The following is a 16246-nucleotide window of genomic DNA, read 5'->3' on the forward strand; positions in this document are numbered from 1 at the left end:
AAAAAATGTAACTTCATTTCTCTGAAGCATCTCATTAGTGATTATTATTTAAATACTCTAGAAATGGAATGCATGTACTTAAAAAAAAAAGGGGGGAAAAATGAATTAGCCTAAATAATATATTTAATATTTCTGATGTATATTCTCTCACATTTACTATCTTTTCCAGCACAGCTTAGTTTAATATTTCAAGGCATCTTCTACTTGCCAGATTATCAATGAGTGGAGTTGCCAGCGAAGAACCACAAAAAGGCTTCTTAAAATGTGACAGTACAACATGACATTTCAACCACTTAAATTCAAGTTGAGGCAGGAAAGAATTAAGATTTTACATACTTCCATCTAGTGAGCATGAGGGAAATTGCATCCCCGGTTAAAATCCCAGCCATTCTCCTAGCGGTTCCAGTTGGGCAAGTATCATCTCATCCATTGGTCTTTGTTAAGCAGTTACTGCTGATAAACTGTGTAGCATCACAGGACTGACAGATTTTTGCTCTCAAGTATTTATGTGGCAGCAGCTTTGCGGTGTCCATAAAATGGCGACGCACAAAGTTTAAGAAAAATCACCTTTCACCGTGTGGCGTTCGTACTCTCCTTCAGTGTGTTCTGCTCTATTTACTTGTCATTCTGTGCTAGAATTTCAGCTGCTTGATTTATGAATTGCTGCTGCTGAAATAAAATTAAAGTGACTGTTCAGTTATTTAAGAGCCAATTAAATCTGATTTTATTCTGATGTAACATTTCCAATGAAAGTTCATAAAACGCAGCCTGTGTATGAAAGTTAGATCTAAAAATGTTTAGTCTTTATTTTTTATAATCTGTGGTTTAGATGGCTTGACTTGCCAACTGAAATCCATTGCAATCTCACAGCAGTGAGTTCTGATGTTACTCTACATATGAAAATAAAATGGTTTTGGATCTTTTCAGTGATCCTGTAAGAGCCTGTAGCTGCTGGTTGGAGAATGTATTCAACCAGGATAACCAGATTTCTCTTGTTGGCAATGCTTTTGGAGAAATAATTTATTTACTAGACTTTGGTGACTTTCAAAGGTAGAAACAATGGGTCTTTGGGGACCAACATGCTCAATGATTTGTCCTGTCTGTACTGTCCTGAGGGACAAGCATTTATATTAGTTGAACTTCCAGTATCAGAATGTGCTAATTACTGTGAGGTCTCCCGCTCACAGGGGATGCTCAGGACGAGATGCTTTGAGAAGTGCAGCCCCAGAACCTTGAGCAGTTAGAGCAGAAGTGACGGAGATGTGCCGTTTGTCGCGTGGGGTCAGGGAGCCCAGTTTGCTCTTAAAGATCTGGTGGGGCATGGACATGTCAAAAAGCTAACAGTACCAGAACATACCTCCTGTGTTTTGTTAACAATAAACACAGCAAGTGGAGAATGAGCAGGTACTTTTCATTATAGGTGGCAATTAAAATGTATCTCTTGATGGTGGCATTTCTTATTAGGGGAAATGGCAATGCCAATCCCAGTTTTATTTTGACAATGTTACACACTCCATGTGTTATGGCTTCTGTGGGCTGGGAGGGTGCTGGCTGAGACTGTTTCGATATTAAGGGTCTGGCTTGCCTTATTTTTTATTTAAAAATAAATCATATTGATGCGGATATAATTTTATTTCTAACTAGACAAGCCTGCACTAGCCAGCTCTCAGGTTTGTGGCGTCTGTCTCCGACAAGATCATAGATAGGGAGAAAATGATTTATTTTAGTTTCCAACACTTAGATAAAACTCTGGTTTTGTGCAGATGGCGCTGAAAGGATAATGCATAGCTCAGACAAATTTGTGTAAAGCACTGTATATCTGTACCAGAATTCAAATCTTCAGTACATCAGCAATACTGAGTTTTATACTACTATCGTAGTAGCCTGGAGTTTTTGGGGCATATAGGATTAATTGCCATGTGGGGAGGTCGGTGGGGTTGGTTTATTCTGGTCTGACGGCTGTGTGCATCTTGGTGGGGGGCTTCCAGCTGCCCAGCCTGGTACCCCAAAGAGCTGTTGGGAATTGTCCGGCTGATGTTGGAGAATGCTTTGGGGTTTTTGGGTGGAAAACATCGAGAGCGGTGGCAGAGCAGCAGCGTGAAGATGCTTAGCTTTTTAGAGGGGGTTGGAGATGTTACAGGCATTTGGGGGGGTACCTGCTCCTCCCTCAAAAGCTTTTATAAAATGCTTTAGTAGAGCGTGATAAAGAAAAATCTGAAAGCTGCACTAATTCTAAATAAATGTTTACTAAACAACATTAATGGATTTTAAATGTTTTTAGGAATAGTTATTAGTCCTTCAGCCTCGTATGGCGAAGGGAGTTTTGTCTCGATGGGGGGCTGCCATTTTAATGCTTCCTGGCAGGAGGCCTATTTTGATCATGCAAATTAGGTTGGAAAAAGTAGGCTAAGCCATTAAAAAGTAGGAGAGTTCATGAAATTTAAAATTTTTAAGGTGACTGTTTTTCTAATGGTTAACATTTCTGTTATTGTCACGTTTGTCACTTCATTTTCCTTAATTCTCATGTCCTCACCCTTCAATGCTGACAACCCCAGTTCTGGTTGCCCTTCCATCCACGGCTCAAAATGGAAGCTGTAAGTCCGTTGGCTATTTTATTCCCAGCAAGGCGCTTGGAAATATTGCCACATGGTGTGTTTTGTTGTATAATTAGAAATGCAGATACTTTCTTGTTGCACTGTGGTTAATTTTTGCTATTCTCCTAACATTAATAGGGACTGAAGGTTAAACTTGGCTTGTGTAAACGCTGGGTATTTGCAGGATGCTTTTTGGCAACAGGGTTAATTCTGGCAGTGAGAAAGGGGCATGTGTGCAAATGGGCAAGGACCAGAGGCAGCACCCAGAAGACTGGATCTCAAGTGGGAAGACACTGGGGTTTTCCCCAGGATGACCCCTTCACGGGCTTCACCTTCCCCATCAGTTTCTGGCCGGGGGACAAGCTGCTGGTCAGCAGAACGGCACAGCACTGATGGAACATGCGGTCCCACTGGGGATGTGGGGACAAGCCCCCTTCTACCCCTTCTGGCCAGTGCATGGATCCCGTGGCCACCATCCTGCAGAAACACTGCAGCCCATCCTTCACATCCCCCTCCTCCGGGCAATGAGCATGTCAGCAAAATAACCATCTTGGTTCCTGCTGGCTCACGAGCTTCATTTAATCCTATTAGTTTTTAATAGAAAATTAATATTAAGCTAGTGTACTTCTAACATGACTTTGCCTGTGTGCAGAAAGACCCTCGATTTTTGTTTACTTTGGAGGAGAAGCGTGTTGGATCCTGCAGCAGCGAGACCCTCCAGGCAGTCAGAGCAGTGTGGGGCTTTGGGTTGGGGAAGGTGTCTTTGTAGGGTTGTCACCTTCCGCAGATACATTAGTAGTGCTCTGCTCCACTTCAGTGATCACCAATGTTGCTTGGATTTCAAATTTTTATCACCAAAAGTAGCGTTCTGCGATGGGTGTGTGTGTGTGGGGGGTGGGGTGCTGCTTGGATAGACCCAGGGGAACCAGGGATTTCCAGCTCAATGTGTGCAACAAGTGTATGGTGTGTCCATTAGCGCAGAGCTGACCTGATCACCAGTGTCCAGTGAAAAATGCCAAGGGCTGAATACCGATTCTGTGACAGCTCCAGTAAATATGAATTTCAGCCATTTAGGGTTTCTGTTGGTGAAAAAAGAAAGGTGTATTTTTAATTGCGATTTTCACTGGGAGCTAATAAAACAGATGGAGAGTTTGCACCCAGCCACCCAGCTGTGGCTTTGCCACAGTTGTTCTGCAGCACCCAAAACAGTGAACTCGAAACAGGAAGGTCTGCTCTGTGAGTTGATGGTATCTTTCTCGTTAAGATACATTCTGGGAAAGTAAGCTGCATTCCTTAGCTCTTACAAACCTTTTTAATTGGTTTTTTCTCACAGCCTTTGCCTGATCTTATCATGTAAATAATTGTTGCATCATATTTGCTTTATTCTCTTTACTGGGAAGTCAGTTAATTGCTTTTAATGGGAAGTGTTGGGGAAGCCTGTTACCTCTGCAGTGTGGACGAGCAGTGCAGTGACTACTGCAACACTTGCATTTCTCTCAGCTTTTCTGGAGCCCAGCGGGCAGCGAGCCAGAGAGGGGAGGCATGGATAGGTGGCACCTTGTCTGGCGTTGAGTAGCAGCCGTAAAGTTACTCGCTGTTTTAGACTCCATCATAAAAGTAAAGCTGCAAGCACTGATGTGCCTTGTGTTTAGGTATATCTCGTCTGCGGGAATATTCAGCCCGACTTCCCTTATGAAATAGTATTGTAGGGTATTAATTATTCATAGTCAGTTTAATTCTTCTTTCTTGCATATTTAATTGTAATAGCATGCTGTATGTCACAGTGATTTCCCAGAAGAACTGTATACCAAAGGAAAGCCATTCGGGTATGTAGTCTTAAATATGTCCGTGCTAATCTTTGTTGTTTAATTTTGGAGCAGAATGAGATCTCATCTGATGTTTCTTGCAGAGAAACAATTATGCAAAATCATGATTTTCCTTAATCTTCTCAGCTAAATTCTTCGAGCTGAAATAGCTGGTTTGATTTTCACTGATGACGTTTACGTTGCCTTGCTTATTTTATGAGGAAAAAATGCTTAATGGGAGGGAGGACGTGACTTTTGTTTTCTTCTCTGAAGGGGGGAACCTCTATCAAAGACTTTGGAAGTGCCAATCGATTCCTTCCAGAAGATGAAGGAAGGGAATAAGATTTTTATTGAGTTTTTCTCAGTGATCAGAATAGCAATGCCAAATGCTTGCATGATTAAGATTTATCTTTTTTTTTTTTTTTATCGACTAGGATGGGCTCTTAGTGGTTGACGTGAGAAAATATTGGAGGCACAGGAACTGCAAATGCATTCACGATTTGATTTGCATTACTCTCGTTCTAGAGCTGTTTCATGCTTGTAAGCCACTTGGTGAAACCGAATCCCTCGTGTTTGGAGAGCGAGGATTGTTCTCTGAGATTTACTGTAGGAGTTTAAACTTCTGAAAAATCTGTTTACAATGTGTCTGAACTGAAGGATAGAGGACACAGTAGAGACTGTTATCTGTTTACTGCTCAGATAAGGAGGTGGAATAGATTGCTGGCCTGTTTCTGAACTCTGCTTAATGAATGGTTGCTAGGCAAATTGCATCTCAATCAGCTTAATCCTCAAGATGTCATTTACAGGTCTGCTCTTTGTGAGGGCCAGAAACTGCACAGGCCAGAAATTGCTAGCAAAGCAGCTTAGAATAGCTTGTTCAAAAATTCAGCGTACATGTGTTGCTGAGCTGCCCAATTGAAAGTGCCTGTTGTCACAGGGCCACCGTTGCATGGCCAGGCGCTAGATTAGACGAGCGGTGATAGACAGGAGGCAGCAGCATCCTTAGCACCGTTTCTGGATCAGCACAGTGTATATCATAACGTTTTGGCACTGGATTAACGTGAAAGAAAAACGTTTCTAAATGGGGACTGCACTGCTGACGTGATGAAAGGTATTTCTGTTTTGGCCGAGTGTGCCTGGAGCCAGGTGTGATTTCAGGGTGCATATGTGGGACGTGATTAACTTTGGCAAACAGGTGAAAATGGGAGGTGGTGTTCACTGGCACAGGGCAGGGAGCTGGGGCTGGCCTTGGTGAGAGATCTCTAATCGCGAGAAGGCACGGGGTGGTTGTAGAAGGTTTCAGCCTGCCTCTGAAGCAGTGGACTTTCCCCCGCAGCATCAGGAGAGAGCCAATTAATTGCATATGCTGGTATGTGTGTTGCCCACATACATTAGGCTCATGATTTAATCCGAAGAAAGAAAGCTTTCCTAACACAGTTAAGCTTTAACAGTCTCTTAGTAAAGAAAGATAACAAGATACTTGTTTTTATTGGTTTCCTGTGACAGCGATTAATCTTCTTGCAGGCAGAGCATTGTTCTTTGCTGCGTGGCTACACCTTCCTTTCCTTTGATGTATGTCCTCTGTGAATGCTGTGTGTCATGACACTGAACACTAAGTGCAAACTGGAGAAAGCTGGACTTGTTGAATGCTAAAGACATTTTTAGAACTGTTTATGGTCACAGCGTGCTGATATGAAATGTTCTTGGCGTGGCGCACTTATTAAAAGTGTAGGTGAAAGCATAGTATGTGAACTTTGCAGTGCTTGCATAGTTTGGATGTGTAGAGCGTTTGTGCTACTCAAAAATACCGCTAGAATTTTAGGAAAAGATTATATTAAAATGTTGAGAGCCTCTCCAAATAAAGGGTAAACAAAACTTCACCTTAGTCGCTGGCAAAATGATGGTGGTGCTTGCATCTTTACCCTGTAGATGGGAAGAGGACTGTTGAACAGAAGACTTTGTGATCAGAGAGTGCTTTTCATGCAAATGAAGATTTTATTACATGCTGCTGAATCAGGGGCTTGTGTAGCAAGAACAGCACACAAGTGATAAGATCACTTTGTCATAGCTTTAAATTTTGCCCAGCGTGTCTTTCAGATCGCTGAAACAGGCAAGAAATGCTCTTGTTAAGGGCACAGCGGTAACTGATACAATATTTTGGGGGCAGGGCTTTTTCTTCGTGGTACGATCCATCTGCAGTGATCGGCCACGTGTCCACAGCCCTGATTTCAAAGCAATGAGGAACTGCAACCTGTAGGTGACCCTGCGTAGCAGCAAGTCATAAAAGCTCCCGTTCTTGATGGGTTCCCACTTCTGCTCTTGCCCATATGGGTGCAGAATCTCCTCTCAGCTGCAAGCTGGGAGCCCTTAGCGTTGGTTAGAGCAGTTTTCCACGCTTCTGGCTGGGATAGTCCGTGTTGCCTGTTCCCAGGTCACGCAGGGGCTCTGCACATGCCACGGGGCTGTGTTTTGCTGCAGAGGGCACCCATCCAGGACTGGCTCTCTGTTGGTTTTCCTTTTGTATTTGTTAGCTAATATCATCTTCCCGATGTCCTACTTTCATGGTTAGAATCAGTTTGGTTTAATGAGGACTGCTGTTGCCAACAAGTGAATGGATATATGTGGTGGGATAGGCATCTAAATCTTCCCCTGCAGATGGGTGGTGTTCAGCATCCTGATGTGACCTTGGTAAAAGTTCTCTGGTGTGTTACTTTCCCTTTCTGTATCTCTCTTGCTGTGTAGCAGCTTTTCTTTCAGACAAGCGTCTGAGCTATTGGAAATCTGTCCTCTCTTTTCTTTCTCTCTCCAGAGATATTGTCAGCATTAACACCCAAGCTACTTAGATTGACGCCTGAATATTCTGCTTTTGTACAATCAGGAGGCATTCAATGAAGTAGCGAGATGCAAAGAAGTTGTAAGATTTAGGACTGACATTTTTAGACACGTTTCCATCTGGAATTTTGAATAGTCTTGCTGAGGAAGGTCAGAGGCTTCCTTCACGTGGGATGCCCCTGTATGTGTGTGTTGAGCATCCATCGAAGCATATAGCACAGGGAAGAAACATGCTTAACAGTCATCAGATTGCAGTGTGGGGCTGTTCAAGATTCAGATTCTCATCTGAAGAGTCTAGGAATAAAATCTAGCCCTGCATGTTCCTGGAGAGTTTCAGAGCAGCAGGATGGAATCTTTTCTTACATTTTTCTCATGCAAATTATGGTAAGGATTATTCAGTGTTTTAAAATCTGGTTTATACTGGCTTCTGAATTTCATTTAAAATAAACATCTGGAGGGCTTTTTGATCTCCTGTGGAAGACTCTTGTCTGCCTCGCTCTTTAAAATGACTTCTGCTTAATTTTTAGTGAAAGGCAAAGGCCTAGATCATTTTATCCTGGAAGCAATCTAAATGGTTCACCTTCTGCAGTTAGAAATTTCCACGAGCGCACAGGCTATCCAGCAGGTACTTGAAATCCTTTCTCTTAGTGAGCGTGGCAGCGATAGGTACCTGTTTCTTCTGTGCTGCTATTTGGGATCTGGAAGGCTGCTACCTGTAGTGCAATTTGTACTTCTGCAAAGCCTCGTTCTCCCAGTGCTGAATGTGTATCGGAGCAGATGCTTCGTTTGAGGAGAATTATGGTCTCGTCCCTTCGCAGCTAGCACAAAGCCCTCCTCCGGAAGATTGCCACAGTTTGCCGGTATCCCGCAGTCAGGTTGGTGTAACGGTGTCACACAGGGAGTAATTGGTTATTTATTCAAATAGCCATTACATTTGGAGGATGTTTTCTCTGGTTTGACAGGAGCTCGCTCCTCTACTCTTCGCTAGAGACTGAAAACGTGTGCCCGTGGCGAGAGTGCTGCGTATGTGCTTCCTCTGTCTTTCTGGCTCTGAAATGGGTTCCTGTTGCTCTTTGGCAGACCCTAAAGCAGCGATCTGTGGAAGCAGTGTATTCAGAGCGAGAGTGACTTTACCTCTTTGTTTTCTCTCTTTATTTATGTCTGTATGGGATCAGCTGGTCCCACATTATGTGTGAAGTCATTAAATTTTAGCCTGCATCTGTAGGATGTGCTTTCTCCCCCTCCCCTCTAGTCACTTTGATCAAATCAAATAAAAAACACAGCGCTTTCATTTCTAGTTCTGTAGTTTCAAAGACAATCTCTTGACATGCTCTAGCAGTCTGGACCTGAGTCCTTTTTTTCCCCTTAGTCCAAAGGTGCACTGTTTCTTGCGCCTTTCTGTGTATCAGCAGTTGCAGTCTGCGTTGGCTTTTATCTGCATCAAAAGACAAATGGAAGAGAGCAAGGCACTGCAGGAATGGGAAACAGACTTACATGTGCAATGGAAATATGTAATCCTTACATTCAGTCTGCCACATGGAGTACAGACCAATTTCTATATTGGAAATCTCTAGCCTAGAGTCCCAGAAATGTGAGTTTCGGCTTTGAAGGCTGGTTAATCACCCCAGCAGTTAATACCAGTGTAAAATTTTCTGTGATGTCAAGCCTTTTCTTCTAAATACCTTTTTTTTTTTTGCATATGTCAACTATACAAAGCAATGCTCAGTTTGAGAAATTAGCATTCACTCTGTAAGCACTTTATTTTTGTCTGCTTTGTGAGCAGCTGAACACATGTCCAGGCTGAAGTACACTGAGCTGCCGCTTCCCGGCAAGCGTGCCAGTGCCACTCGGCATGAGGAGTGATGAGAAGGCTCCCAGCCACGCAGGCACAGGAGAATTTGGAACTTTGTCCGGTGTCCTGAAAAGCTGCTCCTGACCTCCATCCTGGAAAAGCACATCTGCAAATCTGCTCAACTGCATCCCGGGGGAAAGGATCCCAGCTAAGCCGTACTAAATCATACCCAGTTTCTCAACGAGATGAGTGCTCTGGTCGCTGTCATCCTGATCAAAATCCGAACCGTGGCTGATGGCATTCATAATGTTGTGGTACGCATTACTTTTTCAGAGTAGCAGTGCTTAAAGCAAAGTGTGTTTCTCTGCATTAAGGAGTCAGATTCAGCTATTCAAAGCAAGTTGATAAATTGCTTTTCATTAAGTGTCTGAGCGCCAAGGGGTTCAGCATGTGTTCCAAGGAAAAAATACATTAATTACAGCTTCTGTAGAGCATTTATCAATCACATAGTTATAAACAGTACTAATGCAGTTAATTGAAGGTAGAAAAATTTACCTTTTGAATGTGTTGACTGTAGCAATTCTGTGGTTGGAAAGACAAATGGTCTGGAAATTAAAATCGAGTGGTACTTTGGGGAGTGCCTGGGTACCTGTCTCACATACAGACTTGACCAGACTCTTGCAGAGTGTTCAGAGGGGGTGTGCTGTCTGCAGCACGAGAGGCACTGTGGAGGTCAGGGGGGCTACAGCCCAGGTTATTGGGAGCTCAGTGTTCATGCAGGCAGTTTGTGCTGTGTTGGCTGTTGAGCTACAGTCGTACGGACTGTGGTAGTGGTATTTTTTCCCTTCTTGCCCACGCAGGTTGTGTTTAGCAGGCAAACTGTAATTTTGCCTACAAAACTGTAGTACAGTTACAACTGCCTCTGTGTCCTGGCCATACAGTTTATTGCTCTCTGTGTGTGATGGTTTTTTTTTTTAAAAGAAGAAAGGCATGCAGAGGAGGAAGGATGTACAAAAGCAAACAAAAATCTCCTGCTCACCTGTAGTCAGTAAAACTTCCTGTGAAAAAATAAATCTTTTGTGAATGTAAGTTTTGGATAAAAGTGCTGGCAGCAGCTGAAGGAATCAGGTGAGGTTGTGCTGAAGTATTTTATCAGGTCTGCAGACAAAAATCCGGCGCTTGTGGTATGCAGAGGTTTTGAAAACATCTTGCACACTTGTGTTGCTTTCCCTGTGGCTGTTTTGAACTGCCAGCTGTGCAACTGGCTGCTTTTCATGCTTCTCAGGAAAGCCCTGAGAATGGTAGAGTATTTTTGCAGTAACTCACGATGAATATATTTCTTGTTCTTTCTTCTGTTGAGTTGTTGTGAGATGGCCTCTGAGCTTCATGCAAGACTGGTAAGGACACTAGGTCTGTGTCAGGACAAGCCAGCAGGGCACCATTTCCCAGGTTGATGGGAAAATGCTGTCTTGGTGCCTGGTCCAGTTCTTTGGTATTCACCTGACGGCTTGTATTTTCTACTGGTGAGTGTTTTGTACTTGTGTTGCAGCTTCTTTTTGAGGCTCTTGGAATGTTTTTTGTCTTTACAGTAGGCTGCACAATATCTCCAACTAGAGAAGAAGGTCTTATCTTGTCCTTACAAATGGTAAAATGAGTATCTAAGAGCTGTGTGTTTGTGGTCTGACAGGAAGCCCTGGCACTGTGCACAATTAGAGATCTCCAATTTTGTACCTTAAATACAAATTTGCCGTATATTTCTCTGCTTGCTTTGTAAATGGGCTGTTAAAATTTCACCATAGGTGGGACCTTAATTCAAGAGCTAAATACTAAACTGAACAACTGTCAGTGTAATTGTACAGGTCAAAATGGTACACATGCATAATCGATGCACACTGAAATCCATCCCCTCCATGAGCCTGCCTGCGTTCACACACCACCAGCACACCTGGTCCGCAAGTGAGTCAGTTTTTATTTTTATTCTTAATATGCAAGTTCAGTTTTTTGGGTTTTATGAAGTCTAATTCATTCTGCCTCATCTTATTTGCAAATATTTCACGTTTTCAAGTGAATCTATTTTTAAAACAGGACTGAAAGCATATTTTTCAATACCTAACAAACGTCTGGTTTATTGGTTGTGTGTTGCATAGAGGTAAAATTTGTTCAAAGTTAGCTCTGAAAAAAATGTGGTTTTTTGAAATAATCAGCTTGTAATAAACAGGGGAAGACAGCTACGTTCCTATTCGGGGAACTGTCATAATCTGTAACTTCTAACAGTTTTTCCTTCTAAAATATCATCATCCTTCTGTCATGTGCAGCACAAGGATTTCTGTAAGTCATGATTAAGGCTTTAATTCTGGGCTTTTATAGAGTAAGTGTGGAATGAGAGAAGATAACGATAATGGTGATCTGTGCGAAGCAGCCACTAGAGAGGGAACTATTTCATGTTTCCTTTCCTCTTTGCCTAGGCAGCTGTTTGCTGTACCAAAGAAAAGCTTCCTTTTCAGATCTAGGAAGGCAAGAAAGTCAAGAGGCAGGAATTCTGGCAGAGTGGTATGAGGAAGCTCACAGCTCTTGCATGTCCTTTGTGGTAAAGGAAAGCCCAGAATTACAACCTCATGCTTTACCCAGACATCAAACACATAGGAAAGCTGCACGTAACACCGACGCAGTGCATGTTCTTGCTGATGCTGTTGAGGTTATAACTGCAGCCTCTCCATTATGGGAAAAGGGTAAATGTGTATTTTGGTTTCTTATCGCTTGAAGGCAGAAGGAAGTTGCATACGAGGATCGAGAACGTCTGTTGGTGGGAATGCACGGTGCCTCCATTGGGGTACGTGTTAGCAGCATCCTGTAGTTTGGGAGTCGCTGGGCTGTTCTGGGTTGGCTTTGGATGGGAGTCATCTCAGCTAACCTTAATACCATCGTGTTCACATGAAAACATGCACACTTGTATCTGTAAGTTTGTTCCGTGTTTTATAGCTGCTGCTGTGATATTAGAGATGCTGCTTGAGCATGTAGGAAGAAGGTGGATTTAGTTTCCCCTGAGGATAATGGATGCTTTGAAGGAAGGAATGTTTGTTTGCGCCTGTTGGTATCTTGTTGAAGAAAATGGTATCTTCTGTGAATGTTACAGTGACACGGAGGGAGTCTGGTTTGAATTTTGAAAATACAAATGTAAGCCTGATATCCTGGGCAAATGCAGGTTTTGAAGACAACGCTGTATTTACCTGGCCTCTGCTCTTAACTGCTGCAGTTCAACTGTAGCATCCTTTGCTCCCTCTCCTAAATGACCATGCGGATTTATGCATTGTGAAGCGTAACTGAGATACATCCCAGACTGTTCTTTTATTCCCGTTTCCCACCAATACAGCATTAAAAGCTTGGAGTTGGAAGTTACCATATAAAAGGAGAAAGAAAACTAATTAAAGGTCAGAATGCCTTAGTGTAGTGAAAATTCAGAGGCAGCAGATAGAAAGTTATACAAATTGCTTTTGACTTCAGGCAAGTCGATTTTCCTATTTCTTGCATATATTCCCATGGTAAAAGTAGTATCTCATCTGTCTCATAACTGACCACTAGCATATGTGTTTCAAGCACAGCCAGAAATGCTCCTTTGAAGCTTTGGCCAGGCCCTACAATCGTCCCGACTTGTCTTTTCTACAGCTTTTTTTCACCTTAGAAGCGGCCTGCCACACCTGGCAAGACCTACTTACGCCTGTGTTGTCTGTCAGCTCCTGCCACATTGCAGAATACGGAGTTAAATCTAAAAATAGGCTTAAAAAGAGGTGAGGGCTTTGAGCAAAGTAAAGTAAGCCACTGATTTGGGTCATGAAAGGGAATTGATGTCACTGGTTCTCCGTTGCCGCTTTCTTGAGCTAAGATGTTCTGTTCTGAGCTGTGAAAATGCAGAGCGGGGTGGTAAGCAAACGGCACTCGATACAGGGAAGGGTGGTCTGCTGCCAGTTCTCCTGGGAGGCTGCCTGCACCATGACCTTGTAAGCCTGATGCGAGAAGTCAAGGTAGTATTGAATGCTGCACAGTTTCATTTATCTTCAAAGTCTTCTTCAGTGGTAGAAAACTGTCACACACTGCCGTCCTCTTAACAAGGAGCAACTGTGGCATTGGGTGATTAAATGCTGCATCCAAAATTACATCGTGGACCAGTGGTGAGCCAGATCCTTCCCTCGATCTCTTCCGTCATAGGCTAGCCCATAATCAGGAGACCAGTCTTCTAACATAAATCTGGTCAAAAAACCTTAAGCCACTGTAAAAGGAATTGTGTGCAATTTTTGCCTGTTTCAGAGTGGTTATGTGGCTTCAGTAATGTTTGTTAAGTGCTTTGGTGAAGGACAGAGTGTTAATAATTAAAATTGGAAGGAAGTTCTGAAGTGGTATGGAGGATGACGACCGCTTTCTGGTCTGTTAGTTAACAAAAATGCAAAATATAAATGGACGAATCAGCAGGAATTTAGTTTAATGCTCCCTTCCCCCAGCCACCTGCATGAGCTGAGCACAGAAAGCAGCTAATTGTCTGCTCCGCTGTAGAGATGAAAGAAGCTGGTCCTGCAACAGGAAAGGCTATTGAACTGCGTGAAGGTGGTGAATTATCAGCACTGAAAACCTTTTGAGTTGGTATCTTTACGTGCTCAAAAAGTACATTATTTGTACTGGTGTTTACAGTGTTTGGGGGCTGATGAAGCCAGCATCTCGTGACATGAATCTTACGTTTCAGTCCATGTAATTAAGAGGTCAGTAAAACTGAAACTTTTTTTTTGGAACTAAATGCTGTCGCAGTGTTTGGGTGTTGTCGAAGAGTGTGTTTGGTGAGGACAGGCCCTCTTAATGGCTTTATCTTGGCCCAGCTAACGAGCTGTTTGCAGAATTGCGCTGTGATTTGCAGTGGGCAGACTGTAAAAGCAGCCTTGTATTTGTCCATTTTACTGCTAGCAGTTTCATTTGCAAAGTGCAGGCAGGAGCAGGCTTCTTGCCAGCAACAGCTTCATTCAGATTAGGGCTTTGGTTCAATTATGTCCAATTAACTTTTATTGCAGATAGCGGTGATAATTACTTGCAAGTCAATTTTTTGGCTGTGGTTATCCCAGGGCTAAAGTCTGAGCTTGATGGATTTTAATAACTGAAGTGACGTATAGCTTTTCCTCTTTTTCTCTTCTTTAGGCCTCAATTAGATGAAAGGTCAGAAGGTATGTAAAAATCCATCTTACAATTAAAGGCAACTGTTCTACTCGTCAGCAGATGCGTACTACTGTGTTTTAAAATAATCTCTTGGGATCAACCTGAAAAAAGGCTTTTTAAACTCTTACGATCATAACCTTGAGCTTGCTGCTGCTTTATCTGAAGAGTGAATTTGATGGAGCTGATGGCACATGTGGCAGTACCTGCCTGCCTGGAGCAGAGAGCCGCTGCCTTGGCTTTTTTTACTGCACTACATCCTGTTCCAAATTGCTTACCTAGAAGCCTTTAGTGGTAGCCCTTGGGCATGAGGAGTGTGATATGCACAATTTTCCACTTAAGTGCTGTTACCCCAAAGCTGCTTCATTTCCTTACCTTGTAGAGCATTGCCATCCCAGCTCGGGGAGAGGAGCAGAGCTGTGCTGCAGCAGGTGCCTCCCCTCTCCTGAAGCATCCCACGTACATTTAAATTCTCTCTGCCTTCCCCCTCCAAACTATTTAATTTTGTTGTCTGAGTAACATTATGAATGGAGGTCAGCTTAAAAGGTGAAACGGTTTACAAGCGAAATCATAGTTAATTAAACTGCAAGAAGCAAAAATTGATTTTGTTCGAAACTGTTGCAGGGCTCTACGAAAGGTCCACCTGAATGCAGAAAGCCAAAAGGTCCTGTGCTGGCAGATGCTGACAGCGCATGCCACTTGTTACAAAAGGCGACTTTCTATTGTTCAGCCTCCCTATTTATTTATCCCCAAGTACACTCGATGCTATTGTGATTTATTGCCATTTCAAAAGACTACCTCGCTGCATGTTATTTTGCAGTTTTCCATTTATAAAACATTAAGAGGATGTGATACCAGCCGGTGATGATTTCAGTGCTAGTTTGGTAATTTTGTTCCAGGAAACGGTAAGATTTATCTCTGGCTCTTCAGCAGTCCTGGGAAAAGGCCGTTCTTGTAATGCCCGAGAATAAAGCGGAGTTTTAGGGCTGGAGAAAGGCAGGAAGCCTGCACCATCAGTCTGGACACTGTCAAGCAAGCCATGGCTGGCTGGAAGGAATTGTATTGAACGCTGAGGTTGGCAGAGGGCTTCAAGTGACTGCAGCTGATACAGATTTTTGAAACCCCTAGATTTTAGGTTACTTTGGGAGAGGGAAAAGGAATGAGTCTCATTCAATCTTGAGCAGCCTGCCGGGGGGTAAATGAGACACTGAGTTTTCCTTGGAGCATGAAAATTGGCACGGATTCAATTATGTTTCCTGGCACGCTCTTGCAGACATTTGTACTGAAGAAACTTCACAAGCCCAGTTAGTTTTTGTTTTTGTTCGCAGCATTTATCTGTATGCTGAACTTGGAGAGACTGTGCCGCGTGCGCTTGGGGGTTGCCGTAATCCCGCCAGCGGTTATGGAACTTCACGGGGCTACCTTTTAAATAACGAGAAGCGAAGCGTATCAGCCAGCCACAAGCGCTTAACAACCCTCACATGGCTTATGGGACCCCAGGGTGCTGGAAACTTGGAATAGTTTGGAGCTTTTCTTTTGTGCGTGGGTGGATGCTCCTGCTTCCTCCCAGCCCCAGGCTTTGTGAACAAGCCCGCAGTTAATCATGGAATTTCAAACATGTGTGTTTACTTTCAGGAACCTAACTTTAGACTTCACCAGCTTGCTTTCGTCTAAACCAGCTCGGTTTCCCTATATTTCACTGGCCGGGGATGGTCTGGGGGGAGTGTTTCCTTTGTGTGCTTACCCTGTAAGGCCTCTTGGGAGCTTCAGAGACTGGCGTATTTAAAACTTGGCAATAACTCTGCGTATGTGGTCTGTTTATATAATGATAAGGCTGTGTTAGAGTATTAGAAATTTCCTGGTAGTACTGAGTTGCTTAACATCTAGGTTTTACCGTGTAAAAGTACCCCCCCTGGCCTGAGGAGCACTGGGTCTGGCAGAGGCAGTACTAAACACTGAATATCAGCCAGAAAATAATACATCTTTTTAGTCCAGAAAAGCAGCATCATGGTAAGTTATACTGGAACTGATTC

The 16246-nt window shown here is 43.2% G+C and overlaps 1 protein-coding gene across 9 annotated transcripts in view; it reads left to right on the forward strand.

Moving 5' to 3' along the window:
* FAM222B (family with sequence similarity 222 member B) overlaps positions 1-16246 on the forward strand; it is a 38825-nt gene that overhangs the window by 6057 nt on the left and 16522 nt on the right. For 2 of the 9 annotated variants that reach the window (XM_037373776.1, XM_037373818.1), the window contains exon 1: positions 9015-9337. The exons of 2 other annotated variants lie outside the window; for them this stretch is intronic. Coding sequence is in view for 1 of the 7 variants with exons in the window: in XM_037373744.1 (XP_037229641.1) it covers positions 10889-10979 (91 nt within the window). In the remaining 6 variants the exon portion in view is untranslated. Of the gene's footprint in view, positions 1-9014; positions 9338-9365; positions 10980-11126; positions 16224-16246 lie in introns of those variants that run through there. 5 more of the 9 variants (XR_005101924.1, XM_037373744.1, XM_037373795.1 and 2 more) reach the window with 4 other exon arrangements.

The sequence above is a fragment of the Falco rusticolus genome, chromosome 1, assembly GCF_015220075.1.
Source record: "Falco rusticolus isolate bFalRus1 chromosome 1, bFalRus1.pri, whole genome shotgun sequence".
NCBI classification, from domain to species: domain Eukaryota; kingdom Metazoa; phylum Chordata; class Aves; order Falconiformes; family Falconidae; genus Falco; species Falco rusticolus.